Below are 19,887 nucleotides of genomic sequence, written 5' to 3'. Positions count from 1 at the left end.
ATGTTCACTTATTATTCACATTAATCTGTTCAGGCTGTTAGACATGCATTTGCCATCATAAAGATTTAATTAGCCTTTACCAGCCACACTGGCACAGAGTTCAAAAATGTTTCTGTTCTTCTCAGATTGTCCTTGGGTGTATTTTGGCTTTTACCTGTACACATTTTTGATGACAGGCTACTTTAGAGATGTTGGAGCAATACCTGGAGTATGCCACGCATGTTACACTTTGAGAAGGGTGAGGATTCAAACACAGAATCACACGGGAGGCAGGCGGGATAAGGAACTGAAATTGAGCTTTCAATGAAAAGCCAAAAATCCAAAACCCATATATTACAAGTTAAGACAAAGTACTAAGAAGAACAAACTACTTCTAAATAAACACAAGAGGAATGACAAAAAACAAACAATACAAGGTTAAACAGGGAGATGCTGGACAACACTGGAGTGTACAGGCTCGGGTGAAACACGCAGGGAACCACACAGGGAACAACTGTCATAAAGTATGTAACCACTGTTCTGTTGTATTTAAGTGAGAAACATTTGGAAGACTGCAGAGTATAAAAGAGATCTGATCAAACCCAATCAAAAATTCTTCAGAGAAATAGCAACTCTCTACCTCAAGGAATTTCCGTTACAACAGGAGGGAGGGAAAAGCACACACGACACAAGGGGGCAAAACTTCAAAATAAAACAAGAAATCACAGAAACACAACCAGAATCATCACAGCTCATACACGACAATGTGCATATTGTTTGGATTGAGGCAATAAAGTGTTGAAATACTGGAGCTCAGATGTTCCTAAAAAGGCTGTTGTCTTCTTGACACTAAATGTTTCATGAGTACAATTCATACCATTTGATCTTATGCTGCCCACAAATAACAAAGTGTTTTACTGTGCGTCTAATTCATTCTGGCTAAACAGGCTTTGCCACTTCTCTCGGTACGGTACCTTCCCTTTGGACCGCCTCCCTGCTCCCGCTTCTTATAAAAGTGAAGGTTTTGAACAGCAGTTCCACAGGACTGAGTGAAATCTAAAGGACGGACCAACATCTGTCAACAACCAAGACAGGTAAGGTTACAATCTAGACAGCTTACCTTGCTTAAAAGAAACATCAGGCAGTGCTAAGTGTACAAAAATATGAATAAAAGATATACGAGACATATACATTCATTTGCATATCAACTGAAGCTTGCATGCTTTGGCAAAGCTGTAGGATTTCAGTGACATAGAGTTTTCTTTCACAGACGAAAAACGCGAAATATGTAATTGTACGAGACAGAGGTTAATTTTCAGGGGTCTAATTAACGGCAGGAAGTTGATTGTGAAGACCCATCCAATGAAAATCTAGTTTTTAACCTTGTTAATCCTATCCATGTGTTTATTTATGCAAGACTTCTCGTGAGTAAAATAAGCAGTCAGACTTTAAACAGAAAAATCTAAATCTTGTCTGACACTCTTTGATATACCTATACAGTAGGCCGATATGTTAAAGTGCCAAGTTATTATGAGCAATTTGGTGTTAACTCTAATAATTTGATGATTTCTTTGAGACAGTATGGCACACCATATCCACCCAATACCTGGGATCCTCTATAGGGAGACTGCCCCCATACAAGACGATATGCCAAAGGTGCAGGGCTACAACTTCAACCAGGGAGTGGATCACCGAGCCATGCTGCAGTCCTACCTCAACACCGGCTTGCAGGCAACTAATGTTGGCAAGGCTATCCAGCAGGTCAACAAAATGGTGGGACAGGCGATGCACCAGGAGAGCTAGAGTGAATGCCCTCGCTCATGTTATCTTCATTCAGATGTTTTTGTTTTGAGGCTTTGATGCTGTCAGTAGCATAGTATTTAAAGACACCGCAGGTTTATTTATTGACAACAGCTGAATTAATCATTATTTCAATAATTATTCTTCATGCGCTGCATTTTCTTTCTTGAGAACTGGAGTGCCATTTCTTTGGTCTGTTGTATCTAGAAAACCAGACTCACGCTACAGTTTCCATTGGTTTCATCAGTCTTCCCGATCCACTGCATGTCCACAGATCGAGAGGCGTCAGCAACCCGTGGAGACGTTGAATGGAACAGTTAAGGAGGATCCGTCAACCTGCCCCTGCCTGAGGAGCTGCACCATCTTCCTCAGTTACACCTCAAACCTCATCAGCAGTGGAATCAGGGAGACGATCTGCTACCTCGCAGAACACAAGATGGTACGTCCCCTCCCCACATGCCTTTCAAAATAAGTTCCTGTGCTATTTATGACAAATTATTGGCGCAACTTAACAGGAAACATCTGAATTAGAGAAATGTAATCTTGTCCTACATTACATTTGTTACATGATACAATATCTTTCCTTCTTTGTGAAGGTGGATGTCTTAGTGACAACAGCTGGAGGGATAGAGGAGGACCTGATCAAGTGTTTGGGCCCGGTTTACGTGGGAGACTTTAATCTTCCTGGCAAGGAACTTTACAAAAAAGGCCTAAACAGGTCAGAGAGCATGTCAAATAGCAAAATATGACGCCTTGTAAAATGAGTTAACTACAGAAGCTAACACATATATTTTTTGATAATTGATTAATTGTTTAAGACATTTCTCAAGTAGAACAAGTTTCTTACTTGCAAGGATGTGCCGTTACTGTCTTCTGTGCTAAAGAACTGAATATCTTAAAGTTTTTGCTTACCTTGGGCTCTCAGGAATTGTGATGAGTTATGGGAATTATTCTAGACAAATAAATGATGATTACAATGACAATAATAAAAATAAGAGTATTACTCAATAGTATATTTAAAAAAACCCATTAATTTCAGGAGAGAGTAATTTTGTGTCTCTTTGGCTGCAGGAATGGAAACACTTTGATGTCCGACGATAACTATGTCAAATTTGACAAATGGATGAGGCCAGTCCTGAAGCAGATGCTGGTGGAACAAAACACCCAGGTATTTGGACTCTATCGGAACTTCTTTTCCGATAATTGTTATGTGCATGGAGTGTTGGCAAGTGAATAAATGCTAGTTACGATACACTTCAAACATACAAAAATCCCTCTTGCACTAACAAAGGCCTAAAAGTCATAATTACAAATTCTAACAATTTCACTATCCCAATTTGTGACCTGCTCCTGCTTAAAGTGTACACCAATATTTTATTCTATTTTTCAAAAATCTTTTAGGGTGTTAACTGGACTCCATCTAAGATAATCCATCGACTGGGCAAGGAGATCAACAACCCTGAATCTGTTTACTATTGGGCCTACAAGGTGAGTCCTGGTATTCAGTCAGGCAAGTGTCTGAGCTCTGTCCATATAGAGTAAACTAACCAACGTTTGCACTTATATTGGTCGTATGATAACGTGTGATGAATTATGGGTCATTACTAGGTTGTTGCTGTTGCTGTGTGATGTTTTTTGTTTAAACAATAAAGTGACTGTCCTGCTACTGTGTATGGATCTGGTGTCTGTTTCAGAACAACATCCCAGTGTTCAGCCCCGCCCTGACAGACGGCGCTATTGGAGACATGTTCTACCTCTTCTCGATGGAGAACCCTGGCTTGAAATGTGACATAGTTGAAGGTAGAAGGGTCGTCATCTCAGCCTACTTAAAACAACATTACGTAGATTTGCCATTTTGTGCAATTGCCGCCCACCACAATTTACATACAATGCATGTATGTAACACTGTGATCCTACCCTCTCAATGAAGTTCCATATTGCAGAAACAAGTGATGCAGGGGATGGAGTGGCTGAGACAGAGACGCCATTCACCCTGTTACAAGACACTGTACCATCAAAATGATTTTGAAGCTGTTATTTCAAGAGAAAAAAAGTTACATAATCATAAACAATGCATTTGATTTCAGATGTTGGGAAGCTGAACAACATCGTTCTGGCTTCCAACAGCACAGGGATCATCATCTTGGGAGGAGGTGTAGCCAAACACCAAGTATGCAATGCCAACTCATGGGTAAGTATCTGGAATTCTGTTGAAAATTAATTCAGCAGTCGGTCCACATCGATCGATCCCCATGCAATTCAGTTTATATTGTTTCAAATCTTTTTTTTTTATTCTGGGATGGCCACCTGTATTACAGTGCTATTTGTGGCAGGAAAGAGCCCTTACCTTATTTTTAATCTGCATATTATCAGTATGTTTAGCACTTAATGTGTGATGTGTCTTGTGCCACTCTGCAGTATGACTTCATTAGTCTGTATAGATTTACTTTCTCTCAGCACCCCAAACTCAAAATTCACTTAAATGTGCAGACTGATTGCCTCCCACAGTGGCGCCGCATTGATGTGAGTCATTTTCTTGTAAATGCATCGGTGCATTTGCCACAGACTCAATGATACCCTGCTTCGTCTTCCTCCAGAGGGACGGAGCTGACTACGCGGTGTTCGTGAGCACGGCTCAGGAGTTTGATGGTTGTGACTCAGGGGCCAGTCCTGATGAGGCCGTGTCCTGGGGAAAGATCAGAGCAAATGCTGAAGCTGTGAAGGTATTTGATATCGGGAATTACTTATAATGTCAAGGCTATGTTACTTTTATAAATGTTAAAAACTTAGAAGCACATTTATCAGTTCCTGACTTGTTAAATAATTGGCGGCCCATTAATGGCGCAATAATGTGTGTTTCATTTTTAAGAAATCAGTAGGTTTTAATGGACAGCTTGTCATTTTTTGTCTTTCTAGGTGTTTGCAGATGCCTCCATTGTTTTTCCCTTATTGGTAGCAGAGACCTTTGCAGCTCATGCTAATAAGACAACATCCAACAAGGAAAACAAATGAACAGATGCCTCCTCAAATCTATGAGTGTTTCCTCTGTGATTGTTCTGTAACAGTGGTGGTGGGGTGCCATTGTTGGTATTTGTTCCACATCTATCCCTGATAGTTTTGGTTGTCATTGTTACACTTTGTAATAGATAGTTGGCCCCATAAGCGGGCAACAACCAGTTTAATTGTAGAACTTATGCACTTAAGATATTCTTGATGAATAGCAGCTACTATGCTCAAATGAGGACTTGAAATTTGCTTCTATTTTTATTCTTAACATTTACCCGATGGTGATATGTTGTGGTTTTAACAAGGTTACTGCAAGTGAAGGCGGGGTGATACTCAGGCTTGAGTCTCCGTCCGAGAGGTGGAAGGAGGAGGAGAGGTTGCTGGAAGTGGAGCCACTGGTAGACGGGAATGCATGTGATCACTGGAGAAAGAACAAAGAAATATTAGATCTTAAAGAGATAACATGAAAACACTAGTAGTGACTCTAGAAAGGAGATTTAGCCAGAACCATGTACTTTGTCTTGACAACTATATTCTAATATTTTCTGGCACATTTTACTTATCTGTGGTTTTAATGTTCCTATTGTGGTGTTCCAATACATATGAATGTAAAGGAAACACTGTAGAAACACATTGCTTCTTTTTGGTCTTCCTTCCCTTAAAATCTTAAATAAACTGTGACATTTAAATATTATGTTGCACTGGTCAGTGTCTGTAATGTGACGTTGAAATCATCCTGTGCTTGAAGCTATTGACACTGTTGAATTGAGCTCACCTATCATGTTGTACCGAAAGCAAATGTAGTAGAGGACGTGGTATACTGTAAATCCTCTTATGGCACATGTGTGATTTTGGTCTATATAAATAAAACTGACTTAATTTAACTTGACTCATATTCATAATGATGTACTTAAACATGATTTTGGCGTGTTTACATTTTTTCAAGAAAACTTTACTGTTCAAAATAAGTTTCCATTGCAAATGTAAATCATTATTATATAATTAATTATATAAATGCTCTTTATACACATTTGTTATCTTAAAAAGTTGATCAAATACATAGGCTACAGTCAAGTTAAAGAATAACGTTTTCTTATAACATTTTGATTCAGACAACGTTGGGGTTTTACATTTAAAATAAACAAGCTTTTTTATATATGTATAAATACATATAAATAAATACATAAATAATAATTATATATGTTGTCACTTTACCACGCAGTTTGATGACGACATCTTTCTACACCGGAAGTGGTGTTTGTAGTTCGCCCAGGACGTCGCCTAGATAAAAGTTGAGAAATGACATTTGATATATGTTTCATAGCACTGTCTGGGATTGCAGTCTTCATTTGTCTGCTCTAGCGATACTGGTCACCATTTAGGTAAACTGAGTCGGGCGACGACTTTTGTAGAGCGGCTTGCATTGTCAGGCTGGGCTTGTTTACAATAGCAGGTAGTTAGCAATACTTTAAGCTAACGTTAGCCTCCTGTCTGATATCTGTAGTTTACATCTGTCACCAGAGCAGCTAACGTAATGCAGTGAAACCTAAAAGAAAAGCGTTGTAGTCATGGGCAGCTGAAGCTTTCTTGTAGCATTGTAACTGAATTGTACACTACCACTGTAGCTAACGCTAACCTAAGCCCTAAGAAGCTAACGCTTTGTCGAAGTTTAATAGTCCAGTTCAGTGTGTTGAAACATAGACAACCAACGAAACAAAAAAAGAGGTTGCGTTAGTTCTAACGTAATGCTGTCTCACAGTGACTGAGTTTTAGTGGTCTTGTGCAGAGAGGTGAACAGGTGATGTCTGAGGTCAGAGTTAACCTGGAGGCAGGGACACACGATGACCAGGATGGACCATCTTCTGACCCTGTGCAGTCTCCGAGAAGTGAAGCTTCCAGCTCTGACCCGCAGGGGTAAGACTGTCTCTGGCCTTTCATGTTGCACAAGAGTATGAGATTAACAAGCAAGTCACACTGGTCTACGTATTCCTTCCAGTCTTTTGTGTGCTGGTCACCCAACTTCAGCTGATGTTAGCTCCTCACCTTCTCCTGAGGCCAGTGGCTTGTTGTCATTACCATGGGAGATGGTAACCCACATTGCCTCGCACCTTCCTGCTCAGTGTGTTATCACTGTGCTGCCAAAGGTCAGTTTTTTAAAGATCCTATGCACAATCACTCCCATAAATTCCTTTCAAAGATGTATTGTTGTTTAATTGTCTTATTTTTTTTGTTTGCCCCCAGTCACTAGATTACTAAATCTGTGATATATCTCCCAAAATATCTCCCAAAATTGACTGAATAAAATAAAAGTATTATTGATTATTAATTGTCATTAAAGCACTTATTACGTGTTCTTGACAATTAAAATGCAAAAAAGCTAGATTTCTGTCATTCCTTGATAAAAATCATTGTGCGTTTCTTTGAGGACTAACAAACATGTCAAATTCATTTCTTCATCGGTAAACAATTTTTCAAAGCATTAAGAATCCATGTTAACAAGCGAATGATCTTCTTATACCCTGTCACCCTGGTGCATTACAGTCACCTGTAGATAATTGGAATTGTGTGAAACCATTTGCAGGAATTTGAAACATATTACCCATGTCACCATGCAAGCAAAAGGGGACCTAAACACATTGAACCTAGTCTAGTCTTTTGGAAATTGGCATTTTTTCTTGAATCTGTCTTCCTTGTCTTCTTTAGGTCTGCCACGCATTGGGCAATGTAGGTAAGGACAGCACCGCTTGGCAGCTCCGGGCACGCAGACTGATAGGGTCCCGAGCTGGCTTTCCAGTGGGCCCAAGGGAGGACTTTGACTGGCCTTCTGCTTGTCTAGAGATGGAGCAGCTGATAACCTGCTGGACAGGCCAAGGGCACCTTGTGGCCAGACAGACCCAAGAAGAAGAGGAGGAAAGGGGACAAGTGGGGCAGCAGCAAGGGGCAGGGCAGGATGGGGAACCAGGGGCAGGGTGGCAGGAAGACGGTAGAGAGAATGAGGTAGAAGGGGTGGGAGTGGTTGCGCAGGAGGTTGCATATGATGTTGATGAAGGGATGGAGGTGGCAATGGAGGGTGAGGATGGTGAAATACAGCCAATTGTAGGTGCGGACCAACTGGCAGGATTGAGAGAGGCCCTGGAGGAGAGACTGGAGGATGACGCAGCAGCACTAATGGAAGATGAAAGGGACCACAGGATGGTGCATGACGCTGATGAGGGGCAAGATGGCGCTCCTAATTTACAGGAGCAAGTGGCCGACCCAAGGAATCTGGGTAATGGAGGACAGGCAGCAATGGAGCAACGTCAACCCCCCAGAAGTCCTAGTCCACCCCCAGCGCTCGAGTGCATGACTCTACCGTCAGGCCACATTGCCCAGGTCAACTCAGTGCTCCTCGTTGGGGGAGAGGGGAGAGTTTGTGCCACAGGTTCCAGAGACTGGAATGTTAAACTGTGGGATCTACAGGCCGGGTCTAATGGCACACTGCTGCACACGTTGGGAGGGCAGGGTGACTTCAGCACCCATCGGGGCTGGGTCTGGTGCCTGGCATCTCAGGGATCCCTACTGGCCTCAGGTGGCTTCGACAGCACAGTGAGACTATGGGACCTACAGGCAGGTGGTGCAGAGCGGGGCCTGATCAGGGCCGGGGCTGCTGTCCTCTGCCTGTCCTGTCAGACCGATGTATTGCTGTCTGGTACATTTGACAAGAGGATCAACATGTACGACACCAGAGGTGAGGGCACTTGCATATAACTTGTATTTCAGTTTAGTGTGTATTAAGTGCACATAAAGGCCATCAGTTATATAAATATGATGGCGGTGCAGTGTCACATGACATAATTGTCACTCACTTAATTTCTGAATGTGATTATGATTTGTCCACAGCTGCTGAACCCCTGGTGAAAAGCCTCCGTCTCCATGGTAATGCTGTAATGTGCCTGGCTGCAGACGACAAGTACATCATCTCTGGGAGTAAAGATTGCACTGTGGCTGTCTACGACCGCAGGGCAGGCAAAGGCTTGAAGAAACTCCGGGTGTGCAAACACACAGACGCACCTAGATTCCTAACTTTGTGTTTGTGCGCGTATATGTTTCGATGCACCCGTGTATCAAGACTAACTCCACTCACCCCCTCCACTTCTAGCTGAGCTCGTACCTGCTGTCCATGAGCTACAGTGGCAGTGAAGTATGGGCAGGGGACAACAGCGGCATGCTCCACTCGTTTTCCATGCAAGCCGGGTCCTTAAAAACCCCGTCTCAGTTTGATGTGGGGCACACAGCTCTGGTCACCGGCATCCACAGGTCCCCCGGAAGCCTCTACACCTGTTCATCTGATCGCACTGTCAAGGTCGGATGGGACAAATTCCTTTTTAAGTTGCCTATTTAGCTAACTCTGCTATGAACAGTCAGAAGGTGTAATTTCTTGTCTTTATTACAGGTACATATACCTTGTGCGCCTCCAAGGACATTATGCACATTGCATCACCAAGCTGCAGTCAATGGGGTAAGTGCCTTGTAACATCTTACAGATGATTGAAATGTTAAGTTGTTTACTGTGATGACGTCATGACTGTAGTTATGTAAAGATCCATTTTAATTTAATGTGACATATAAGTTGAGAACATATTAAATATTTGATCAATTTCCAAAAGTGAACAGTCATTTTACCAACAAAGGAATAGCGTTGAACTTTAATAGAGTGACACAATGAGCCGAGGCATGAAATAATAATCAATACAGTATCAGCTGTCTGTTTTTTTTTTTTCTCCAATGTTTTGAAAGATACTTGTTTCTTCTCTCTGTGTCTTCACTCTCTCACTAATAACGCTTCACCTGTCTTGCTGTCCACCTGTCAGCTGAGTGTGGATGCTGGGATCCTTGCAGTTGCCTCAGGGGATGTGCGCGTGGAAATCTGGAGGCCCAGAAAATGACAGGGCTGGACTTCTAAATTTGTTGCAAGACTTGAATGCAGACTGGGACAAGACCTGAAGGCTTCCTACACCATACTGGTCTCTCAGCATACACAGAGTAACAAACATTACATACAGAAAATGAAATAAAAATGTCATTTTTGCGTTGGTTCAGCCAAAAGCTCTTTATAAAACGTTTGATTCCTTGTTCGATCCTGTTGAGAGATTTTTCTACAAACAGAAAACAAAATTAGAGTTATGTTTATTGCTACTCTTTGTTGCCTTCACATAATTGCCAGTTATGTGCCAATACTCTAAGATCTTAGGAGAAGTTTGTTTCGTCTCTTTTAATTGTTGTACATTTAAACAGTGTGTAAACAAGCTTATAATATTTATATTGCTCACTGAATTTATAACAGTGACTGACATTGTTCCAAAAACATTAGATACTTGTCATGTACCGTGAAATGACTGAATTATCCGAGTCCTCTATGACATACTGATTGTATTTGTGAACCTATTTATTTGATCACACTTAGCAGTTCTAATCAATATGATCTTTCTTGTAGGTATGTCTGCACATGCTTTGTTTGTGTGTTAGTTTTGAAAATGTATAACAATTTACATGTTTGTGTAAAACTAACTACAAATCCCAATTGCACAATACTTGAAGTGACTATCTGTTTCGACTCACTGAAAGACTATTAAATGGCCTGAAAATGTAGTGTGTGATATACTGGCTGGATTTGTTCACGGCCCTGTGGGGAGTCATGATGAAACAGCTTTGTGCTGAACGTCTGGGTTGGACAAAGCAGCTATCTGAATAAATGCAGGTTGCAGGAACTGTTTTCTTGATCTAAGCAACTCTTAAAAACTGACCTGACTCAAGTAACCCATTCAGTTATTTTGTACTGCAAGGTTGAGATCAAAACGTATTAAACAATACCATTTAGCAATTGGCATTTTGTGTGATTACGCACCCTGCACAGTTGTAACACAACTGTTGTATGTGTAGCGACTGTGACAGTGACCGTTCAGTAACAAGAAACTGTACCATCAAAATGATTTTGGAGCTTTTATTTTAAGTTTTTTAAAAAAAGTTACAAGATGTTGCTCAAAGGTCAACATATATTGATTATACTTTCATCCGACGGAGCTATTTTAAACAAAGCATTTAAGTATAAAAAAAAAGGAAAAAAGGAACAGATTGCCATACTAAAGGGATTTTTGTCCACATTTCAAAGTAGAAAATCTGTGGTAGCACATATGGCAGTCTGCTATGTGTTGGTTTCGTTTGTGCTGAGGAATGTCAAAGCAGCACACAGGTCTTCTTGTCTTTGAAAGGATTGGATGAGGCAGCAATGCCGGTGAGTAGGGGGTCACTGCGCCTGTGGTCCTGGCAGTACCGAACCAAGTCTGATGCAGTCAGGGAGATCTGCTGGGAAGAATGTGAAAAAAGACGGTATTTCACGGTGTTATAGAGATTGTAATACAGTATTATCTATAAATCTGAACAATGGAAATCTTCAAACAACTGATCTCAAGTAGTGCAGTCCACATGTATCATGATGTGAAGCTAGCATGCATGTATTTACCAGATTATTCAGACTCCTTCATACCTTGATTCTCTCCATGCCTGCCTCTATCCGAAGTTGATCCACCAGTTTTTGTGCCTGAACAACACTGTTGCTGCTGCTGCACATCTTTCCTGACATTTCCTGTAGCGTAAAAGCTCAGCAAAAAAAACGTCCTACAATCTTTACTTGGTAATCCCTCTTCCACACCAAAAGGAGCAGTAGGAAAATGACGTGTTTCACCTGATCCAGAGAGTCAGCTCAGGTTGTGAAGTAGAGTCCGGTCAGAGAAGCTTTCCTTTCTCACCTGAACCCCCTTTTTATTCACTGCTGGAGCCAGTTCAAAGGCTCTGTGATATAAAAGGTCAAAGTGCTGGAAATGTCACATCACACATCATCACCTCACAGACACAACCGATCAAAAGATCATTGGCAGAAGCATTGTGCTGTCCTGTGTGCTTTCTGACTTTAACCCACAATGGGTGTGTTTACTTTTTTTACAAATTGTACAGCGGGCTTGGCCTGAACAAATCTGTTTATGCAGTAATAAAATGCCAGGGAATTTGATATCTTCAGTCATTTGGTTAAATGTATCATGGTTGGCACTAATACATGCTAGCAATGATTAAGTAGGCATACAAGTGGTGCAGACAAGTGACTGCAACATAGGGTGTGACATTGGCCATGTACCAAAAATGTGTTAATTACAGCTGCAGGCAACAGCGGTAGGAATATGTTTTCGAAGAATGAACAGTGAGTGGAGTTTTCAAGAACTGGGGCTTTAGTACATCCATTATTTGGGATGTATACATAACGTTTTGGTGGGGGATAGTGTACCTTAAGTTTATCCTACACGAAGCTGTAAGCTGCAATGACTTACAAAACCTATAATGTGCTTGTAAAATGGCGTGCGCTTTAAAAAGTTTAAACAGCCAGTCATATGTGAATCAATTTAAACCACCCTTTATCCCAAACCATTCTTCCATACAATCCAGCCATGCTCAGAGTAAGTTTACATTAGATAGATATGATAAGTACAAGCGCTATAGGTAATACTAAGTAATATGTTAGTTCAAAAGCAGTAATGCAGCTCTTTTCCAGTCGATGTTTAACACACTTATGAATGTTTAATTATGACCCCCCCCCCCAAAAAAAACCTTAATAATGTGAATTTTATATTTCAATAGTCTGTTCCCCTCGTGTATTTAAAAAGGGACAGGACCAAACATTTCAATCACCAATTGTGTTCGAGCCTTACTTGTATTTAGCAGTCGATTGTGCTGATGCAGGCAAACTAAGTGTTTACGGTAAGTCTAAGTTATTCTGTCCACTCATACGGTATTCGCGCGGAAGTACATTGTCCCTACGCAGCCTCCGTAGTAGGAATTTGCTTGCCTCAGGCAACCCATGCGTTGTTTACAGGCATGCCAATGAAGACTGTCCTCGTTCTCTTTTGGTGACAGTTGATTAAAACTTAACCACCTTCATCGACTAACGTCTATCCAAGAGTAGGTACGTGTTCGTGACCGTCCTTACTTGTCAAAATGAATAACAAAGACAGTCGATAGGATAAAAACAACTCAGAGTTAGCTTGTCTCTAGCTAACTTCGGACCACATCGATTCTGCAGTGGAGGATTACAACACTTACAGCACGTAGGTGATGTTATCCTCCACCTTTCACATATGTGCTCTGTTTAAGTTATTTTCCTGCCCAATGGACGACACCTAGACACGCCGTAGACCTTTGTTTTTGGTTTATTTTGTATACGTTCAGCTGAATTGTGTTGCTTGTAACCGTAGTAGCCGTGCAAGCTAGCCACGCAGTTTTTATATACACCGATCAGCCAGAAAATTAAATCTCCTGGCGGGTGAATACAAGTGATCAAATCGTTACAGTCAAATGATTTGCTGGTTCTTGCAGTTATGTGGATGATATTTAAACACCGCTGTAGGTGCACAAGTACACACCCTTATGACAGTTGCGCACCAAGCGGGACAATGTGCGCTGCCACACCACAGAGACACGAAGAGCTTGAGAAAAAATTTATACGTTATTGTCAATCTGCACCTACCTGTTTTCTCAATGCATACGGGCTGCACTTAGTGGGGATGGTGTGTGTGTGTGTGTAGTTGCACCAACATGAATGCCGAGCCTCAAACTGGTTAGACTGGATATTTGTTTTCACAGTTATGCTCCATGAAATAATGTAACTATCCCTTATGGGAAACCAGTTACACTAACGCTGCCTCATCTGAACCCTGTCTGTTGATCAGTGCCCAAGGTTCATCTCCCAGAATCCTTTCGGATGTTCAATTGTGAAAACTCAGGGATGCTGGGCTTAAAAGTTGGGCTGATTTTGTCAAATCAGACATTCTGTCTTTCAGCTGTTCACACATGTAGCTCATCACCTATAGAAGCTCAGTCATGGTTTTCCTGTACATTTCTGTGAAAGCAGAGCTGCTACCTACAGAGGTCACATCTGTTGCCATTTGATCAGGGCTCCACTAACATGTTATCTTTGTTTTTGCAGAAAAGATGGCAGACAAGGCACCTTCTGTTGCCATGGAGGCTGTCCTCAAGCCTAGCTGCGATCTCCCGGAGGACATGCCAAAGATCAGAGGCTACGACTTCAATCAAGGGGTCGATCTCCAGGCAGTGTTGAAATCCTACCTCACCACGGGGTTCCAGGCCAGCAGGTTGGGTTTGGCCATCCAGGAGATCAACCAAATGGTGAGAGAAATGGCTGTGTAGGAAGGGTTATTAGATATTATTGAGGCTTTTGTCTCTGAGGTGTCTAAGTGCAATGGAGGTGAGTGGGATTTTATTGGCGGGACTCACAGCACCAGTGACCATTGTTGTCTAATAACTCCACACCCACAGATAGAGAAGCGTCTTGAGCCAGTGGAGGCAGACGAAGGAAATGAAAATAAAGAGTCTGGTGAAACATCCTGCAAGTCCGGCTGCACCATCTTCCTGGGTTACACCTCCAATCTCATCAGCTCCGGTGTCCGAGAGAGCATCCGCTACCTGGCAGAGCACAAAATGGTACACACATTTGACACTTAATATCCAGAACGATTAACCAACACCAGCGGGACGAGTTTATGGGAATCAGTATTTTTACGCCATGTTAGGTGGATGTGATTGTGACCACAGCTGGAGGCATAGAGGAGGATTTCATCAAGTGTCTGGCTCACACATACTTGGGAGACTTCAGCCTGCCGGGCAAGGATCTCCGCCAGAGGGGCATCAACAGGTTGGCAACAACACACCTCACATTCTTTTGTTAGGTGTGTTCGTTTATTTCATGTACATTCTCCCCTCCCACAAGCACCCTGGGGTTATATACCCAACTATTTCTTGGCTGCTCTATAATCTCCTCTGGCTAAAGCTGAGCTAAGATAACCAGCTGCTGTCACATTGATCAGACAGGAATTGTGTCAATTTACTTACCTTACTCATGGTAAGAAAGCCAATGAACATACTTCTAAAAATGTGTAACAATTAATTTAAACATGACAATTTCAGTAACAATAACATTATCAGTGATCAGTCTTGGGTCGGACCACAATATAAACTGGTGTTTGCTTACTCCAGCCCTCTTTATTCTTCTGCATTTTACCATAACATCATAAATAGCTGACGCCTCTTTAACGTATGTAATAGAGGGGTTTTGGCTTGCAGGTACTCCTAACTTATGTATTAAATTCCCCAAAATGTTTATATATGTCTGGTCCTTGTACATTCCCATCATCTCTGCCTCCTTCTTCTTATGTAGGATAGGGAATCTGTTGGTGCCCAATGACAACTACTGTAAGTTTGAAGACTGGCTGATGCCCATCCTGGACCAGATGCTGTTGGAGCAGAACACAGAGGTTTGTTTCGCTTAGTGATGTAGATATTTGTTTTACTTTTATACCCAGTACAGATGAAACCTATAGTGTGAAAGAGCTTCAGTTGTTATTCTGAAGTCCTCACATAGAAACAACTACATTATCCAATTACAATAATACAAGGTTGGTACAAAGTTTTGTAAGTTTGGACAATGCCTAATTTTTGAAGTTAGGAATTGTTTGAAGTTAGGAATAGCCTTGAATTTAATGTACTCCATAAAGCGTGTTTGATTGTCAATATAGTCTGGTGCTTCATCCACACAATCAATAATTTAAGCCAAAAATGTTTTAATATTTGAAATGAAACAAACCCAACGTCATATTTATTTGTTGTCTCTTGGCGTAGAAATTAGGAAGAATTAAAACGGAGTAAAAACGGTAAAAATGTGGATGTGATAATAAAGGCTTTGAGAGTCTGGACATTTTGGATTTAAATGCCTTCAACAGTGCTTGTATTTAATTCTTAAAATGCCGAATGAACACTAATAATTTAACATGTGATTTTATTTATTTTCATTTTTATTTTCATTAATTCATTGTTCTATTTTTTGTAATTTTTTTTTCAGGGCACCCGTTGGACCCCCTCCAAAATGATACATCGACTTGGCAAGGAGATCAATAATACTGACTCTGTCTATTATTGGGCATACAAGGTAAATCCTGGCCTATACTGGTTATGTATTATATCAGACAAAGAACATTGTATAAATGTTACCGCTTAGAGACAAAATCAATCAAATTGCTTAAAAGACAATACTGATGAGGATTGTTTGTATCAAGTCTGGTGTCAATTAAGATAAGTTGGAATTCAAGTCCAAAGTTGGTATATTGACAACCAAGGTACAATTTGTCATTTCTGTCTCAGTTAAGTTTGTACAGTTAGTACAGCCTATTACTGCCCACGCATTAGTGTGTAAATGTGACATTTATATTTTGTGTCAGAATAACATTCCAGTGTTCAGCCCTGCACTGACAGACGGCTCTCTGGGCGACATGATCTACTTCCACTCCTTCAGGAACCCCGGCTTAGTTTTGGACCTAGTGGAAGGTAAAAGCAACATTACTGTCATAAAACAGGATCATCACAGCTGTCTGAGCTTTATCTCTTGTTGTGATAATGTCTCTGGGCTTTATTTCAGATATCCGCAAGATTAACAGCCAGGCGGTGTTTGCCAAAAGGACGGGAATGATCATCCTGGGAGGAGGGCTGGTCAAACACCATATAGCCAATGCTAATCTTATGGTAACAAACTTCTGATGATCTTATTTCTTACTTTCTTACTTTCTATCAGGTTTTGTATAAAATTCTGTGATGTTTAAAACATTTTCGTTGGCCATTAGTGGTAGAAAGTAACAGTGCACACTGTGAAACTTGGTAGTTGAGTAATTCCATGTTAGACTACTTCACACTTCTTTTCCACTACAGTAAGATGGAAATATTGTAATGTTACTTCACTGTATTTATTGGACATCTTAAAATACAAGTAGCTTTACAGATTCTGATTGACTTGCAAATAATATGAGGAGTTTATCAAGTAAGTATATAGATTAAACTACCAAGCAAAAGTCATCTAAAATAGTAAAATTAGTCCCCTTTCAACTGTAACAGTACATGTCTATATTTGATGTGGATACTAATGTTTAATAATAGATGGACATTTCCTAGTTTGCTGTCATACAGCACAGCCAATGTCAGCAAAGCAAACCTAGTCAAAACCTAATACTGCAACAACATGCACTCGCCCCTGTCCCCCTCCAGAGGAATGGAGCTGACTATGCGGTGTTTGTGAACACGGGCCAGGAGTTCGATGGCTCTGATTCTGGGGCCAGACCCGATGAAGCTGTATCCTGGGGCAAGATCAGAACAGATGCCAAACCTGTAAAGGTATCAATATTTATCCCAGCAGTGCTAGCCATGTCAGTACTGTGCTCCACTCATTACAGTTGTGTCCTCAGGTAGCCTTTTATTAGAAGTTCTTTTGAGATGTCTTCTCTTTCTCTGTTTCATTTAGTAATTTAGAAATAAATTATTTCTGATGTAAAGTGACTTGTGTGTAACAACGTTTACTAAAGGACATATACCTTTTCTTGCTGCAGAAGTAACCGCTGTAGCTGAGGTTAGCTACTTAGCTTATCTGAAATCACATCTGATAATATTGTTATAAAGACCTGGCATTTGTATTAATGACGGTGTCGCTGCATTCAAATTCAACTGTGGCAGTGCCAAAGTGCACAAAATGCCAATTTCTACTAAATGTTGATTAATGAAAAAAAATGTTTTAATGTTGATTGGCTGACATTTAACTCAAACTATAAATGTTTTAGGTAAAAACTCTCATCTTATCTCATCAAGAAAAAGGGAATATTTGTCATTGGCCTCAAGGTGGCAGTGTCAGCACAGTGTTAAATCCAAGTGTACAGAGTGGCACCAGAGCACAACAACATAAACATGAAAACCAGGGGCTAGATACAGTTCAGTGTATTGACTGTGTAATAAACATAACAAGAATGTGATGCACTGCTGTGCTCTCTGTTCCCAGGTGTATGCAGATGCTTCTCTGGTCTTCCCTCTGATAGTGGCCGAGACCTTCGCTCTCCACTCTGACAAGCTGACTGCCGGCAAGAAAACAGACTAAATAATTGCCCCCTTAAACACGTTTTAGAAAAACAACAACCACCTTGTTTGACTCACTGCAGACATGAGTTTGATCCTCTGGCCTGTTGAAAATACGTTTTTGGAATGGTGCAAAAGAAGCAGCATTTAATACAACGCTGCAGTGAAAACATTATTTTATGGGAGTCTGTGGTGAAAGTCTTCTGTCTTAATGTTCTCCATAACAATATTTATTTGTTAAAACAAGTACAGTTTTTTTCCTGTATCCCCAGATTACAGAAATAGCATGGGTAGCATGCTATTGCATGTACCAAAGAGACTGTCTAAAATGCATCAGGTTTTAGGTGGATGCGCATAAATATTCTAGTTTTATATCCGTGTATGAGTGTGTTTGTGTGGGTGAGAGAGAATAGATATACACATCATGAGGCTTGTTAGTCAACTGAGCATTTTGATTTATTACGTTTTATTTGTGGTACGACACACAGTCACATCACTTGGAATATTCCCTTATTGCTTTTCAGTTTTGATATGTTCCGAGCCTGTATCTTACTGCCACTGTTACAGGAAGAACATGTGCCTACATGTCTTAATAAACCATAAATAAATCATTTCTTTCTGCTTTTAAGCAGGGTTTTAGTAGACTATTAGAAATAGTGCAGTAGGTCTGTGAGAAGGCCACAAGGGGTCCACTTCGTGACACACAATTCACATGACTATGTGTGTGATCATTGTTGTATAAAAGGATTTTTTTTTTTGCCTTGCAGGACAGACAAGGCATTACTGCTGACCTATTATTAAAGTTTGAAGCTCTTCAGTTGCATCTGAACCGCATCTAAAAATATAATAAAATTAACCAGTAGTAACAGCAAGAAAGTGTAGCTCTTAGTCTCCACTTCATTAGGAACATAAAATCTATTGTCAATACAATCCGGTCTTAATGAAGTTGATAATCAGTTTTTGGTGACATTCGAGGAAATGTGTAAATTGAACTACATTGCCTGTCATTGAGGTTATAGTTATAATTTGACCGTGTCAACATACTCAGAACATTATAGGCATCATAAAAGCAAACTTTATGGCAGAACAGTTGAGCTGGATTGAAGTGGAGCAAGGGTGCAAAAACTTGGAGGGCAAAAATGAAACTTGATGATAGGCCAGTGGCCAAAGGCTAGTAACATCTGGTGCCCTGCAGGCCACATTTTGGCCAGCCCTGAATCAGAATGTACAGTTATATCTAATTAAGTAGACACTGAGTTTATCTAATTTATAAGCCTTCAATTTTACAACCTGTTTTTTGTGTAATTGAGAGACTCAAACTTGTTCTCTGATTCAGCTTCCACCCTTTACTGTTTATTTAACTGGGACAATGCACAATACATCCATTGTACCAGACACAGTTAGATGCTAATTTTCAACTTAAAAGTCCCTTGGTGGAGGTCACCCCTGATGCGCAGGTTATGCAGGTTGTAGTAAATGAAAACTTTACACTTTGTAAATAAAGGTCATATGAATAACTAAGAAATGGGACATAGAATAAGACAATACAGTATAGTACAGTTCATCAGTACAAGCACCAACCAAACACTGTTGTTTAGTTTCATTACTGCGGACCTGACTGTCGTATAACCATCCTACCAAACTAACTTCAATATAGTTAAAAATGTTGCACTCTCTGTTACTCAGTGGTAAAGATCTCTACTTCCTGGCTGCCTTAACTGAGCAGTTTTGCCCAAATGTTGCAGATCTAACGTAAAAGTCCCTTCTAGCAGAAGCTCATTGTCCTTGAGCCAGCTTTACATGATGTCCCAAACGTTTTAAAGATTGTGCTGCTGAATTGTGAATAATTATATAATAAACCAATACTGGCCATAAAGAGAAAAGATTGTAATTTGATGAGAATTAGGTTTGTATCCATGGTGATAATGATTTTCACTGCTTGCCTTATACAGACAATAGTATGTGACTGCAATAATACACTATTTGTATGGGACCAAGTTGTAATACAGCATGCATGTACAGCAGTTTGATTCCTCATAAATCTCATTTTAGCATGGTTGTATTTATTCCTATGGTTAATAAAAAATGAAAAACAGCATAGAAGAAAAACAGGTT

At 40.5% G+C, this 19,887-nt stretch overlaps 4 protein-coding genes and 1 long non-coding RNA gene across 14 annotated transcripts; 3 read left to right on the top strand and 2 right to left on the bottom strand.

Moving 5' to 3' along the window:
- The first annotated feature begins 8 nt into the window (after positions 1–8).
- On the top strand, positions 9–5,049 carry LOC119013592 (deoxyhypusine synthase-like). 2 transcript variants are annotated; one of them, XM_037088276.1, is made up of 10 exons: positions 9–1,073; positions 1,560–1,752; positions 2,054–2,218; positions 2,376–2,497; positions 2,851–2,947; positions 3,181–3,267; positions 3,474–3,579; positions 3,867–3,970; positions 4,377–4,502; positions 4,696–5,049. In XM_037088276.1, exons 2-10 carry the CDS (start codon positions 1,561–1,563, stop codon positions 4,789–4,791), a joined length of 1,095 nt encoding a protein of 364 aa, XP_036944171.1. In that variant the 5' UTR covers positions 9–1,073; position 1,560; the 3' UTR covers positions 4,792–5,049. The 2 variants fall into 2 exon arrangements, with proteins under 2 accessions (XP_036944171.1, XP_036944172.1); XM_037088277.1 differs by lacking the exon at positions 9–1,073 and having other exon boundaries at positions 1,320–1,752.
- Positions 3,983–6,745, bottom strand: LOC119013593. Its single transcript, XR_005072789.1, has 4 exons — positions 6,608–6,745; positions 6,001–6,066; positions 5,061–5,206; positions 3,983–4,465 (listed from the first exon to the last, which is right to left on the bottom strand). It is a non-coding gene; the product is annotated as an uncharacterized LOC119013593 (long non-coding RNA).
- On the top strand, positions 6,021–10,413 carry fbxw9 (F-box and WD repeat domain containing 9). Of its 4 annotated transcripts, none has more exons than XM_037088273.1 (8): positions 6,021–6,076; positions 6,572–6,699; positions 6,782–6,929; positions 7,489–8,512; positions 8,665–8,813; positions 8,924–9,127; positions 9,218–9,283; positions 9,636–10,413. In XM_037088273.1, the coding sequence occupies exons 2-8, from the start codon at positions 6,587–6,589 to the stop codon at positions 9,708–9,710; spliced, it is 1,779 nt and encodes a 592-aa protein (XP_036944168.1). In that variant the 5' UTR covers positions 6,021–6,076; positions 6,572–6,586; the 3' UTR covers positions 9,711–10,413. The 4 variants fall into 4 exon arrangements, with proteins under 4 accessions (XP_036944168.1, XP_036944165.1, XP_036944167.1 ...); XM_037088270.1 differs by having other exon boundaries at positions 6,030–6,167; XM_037088272.1 differs by having other exon boundaries at positions 6,032–6,167; positions 6,545–6,699.
- A 350-nt stretch (positions 10,414–10,763) lies between these two features.
- Positions 10,764–13,530, bottom strand: LOC119013498 (guanine nucleotide-binding protein G(I)/G(S)/G(O) subunit gamma-7-like). 4 transcript variants are annotated; one of them, XM_037088080.1, is made up of 4 exons: positions 12,522–12,591; positions 11,507–11,613; positions 11,309–11,407; positions 10,764–11,124 (listed from the first exon to the last, which is right to left on the bottom strand). In XM_037088080.1, exons 3-4 carry the CDS (start codon positions 11,402–11,404, stop codon positions 10,999–11,001), a joined length of 222 nt encoding a protein of 73 aa, XP_036943975.1. In that variant the 5' UTR covers positions 11,405–11,407; positions 11,507–11,613; positions 12,522–12,591; the 3' UTR covers positions 10,764–10,998. The 4 variants fall into 4 exon arrangements, 1 of the variants encoding a protein (XP_036943975.1); XR_005072761.1 differs by lacking the exon at positions 12,522–12,591 and adding an exon at positions 13,337–13,530 and having other exon boundaries at positions 10,986–11,127; positions 11,309–11,613; XR_005072760.1 differs by having other exon boundaries at positions 10,986–11,127; positions 11,309–11,636; positions 12,522–12,600.
- dhps (deoxyhypusine synthase) lies at positions 12,618–19,867 on the top strand. 3 transcript variants are annotated; one of them, XM_037088076.1, is made up of 10 exons: positions 12,618–12,775; positions 13,796–13,995; positions 14,146–14,310; positions 14,400–14,521; positions 15,044–15,140; positions 15,725–15,811; positions 16,101–16,206; positions 16,298–16,401; positions 16,918–17,043; positions 17,699–19,867. In XM_037088076.1, exons 2-10 carry the CDS (start codon positions 13,801–13,803, stop codon positions 17,792–17,794), a joined length of 1,098 nt encoding a protein of 365 aa, XP_036943971.1. In that variant the 5' UTR covers positions 12,618–12,775; positions 13,796–13,800; the 3' UTR covers positions 17,795–19,867. The 3 variants fall into 3 exon arrangements, with proteins under 3 accessions (XP_036943971.1, XP_036943972.1, XP_036943973.1); XM_037088077.1 differs by having other exon boundaries at positions 12,622–12,771; XM_037088078.1 differs by lacking the exon at positions 12,618–12,775 and adding an exon at positions 12,783–12,917.
- Positions 19,868–19,887: the final 20 nt, after the last annotated feature.

This window comes from Acanthopagrus latus, chromosome 23 (assembly GCF_904848185.1).
Source record: "Acanthopagrus latus isolate v.2019 chromosome 23, fAcaLat1.1, whole genome shotgun sequence".
NCBI lineage: Eukaryota > Metazoa > Chordata > Actinopteri > Spariformes > Sparidae > Acanthopagrus > Acanthopagrus latus.
The sequence above is the reverse complement of the archived record's forward strand: the minus strand, read 5'-3'. Positions and strand labels throughout refer to the sequence as shown.

Excerpts from the sequence above, each read along its gene's own strand:
- LOC119013592 (XM_037088276.1), top strand. The coding sequence starts at position 1,561 with ATGGCACACCATATCCACCCAATACCTGGGATCCTCTATAGGGAGACT. Across the intron at positions 2,498-2,850 it reads TACAAAAAAGGCCTAAACAG|GAATGGAAACACTTTGATGT; the intron begins GTCAGAGAGCAT and ends CTTTGGCTGCAG. Across the intron at positions 2,948-3,180 it reads TGGTGGAACAAAACACCCAG|GGTGTTAACTGGACTCCATC; the intron begins GTATTTGGACTC and ends AAAATCTTTTAG.
- LOC119013498 (XM_037088080.1), bottom strand. The coding sequence starts at position 11,404 with ATGTCAGGAAAGATGTGCAGCAGCAGCAACAGTGTTGTTCAGGCACAA. Across the intron at positions 11,125-11,308 it reads CAGGCATGGAGAGAATCAAG|ATCTCCCTGACTGCATCAGA; the intron begins GTATGAAGGAGT and ends TCTTCCCAGCAG.
- fbxw9 (XM_037088273.1), top strand. The coding sequence starts at position 6,587 with ATGTCTGAGGTCAGAGTTAACCTGGAGGCAGGGACACACGATGACCAG. Across the intron at positions 6,700-6,781 it reads TCCAGCTCTGACCCGCAGGG|TCTTTTGTGTGCTGGTCACC; the intron begins GTAAGACTGTCT and ends TATTCCTTCCAG. Across the intron at positions 9,284-9,635 it reads ACCAAGCTGCAGTCAATGGG|CTGAGTGTGGATGCTGGGAT; the intron begins GTAAGTGCCTTG and ends TCCACCTGTCAG.
- dhps (XM_037088076.1), top strand. The coding sequence starts at position 13,801 with ATGGCAGACAAGGCACCTTCTGTTGCCATGGAGGCTGTCCTCAAGCCT. Across the intron at positions 16,207-16,297 it reads AGTTTTGGACCTAGTGGAAG|ATATCCGCAAGATTAACAGC; the intron begins GTAAAAGCAACA and ends GCTTTATTTCAG. Across the intron at positions 17,044-17,698 it reads CAGATGCCAAACCTGTAAAG|GTGTATGCAGATGCTTCTCT; the intron begins GTATCAATATTT and ends CTCTGTTCCCAG.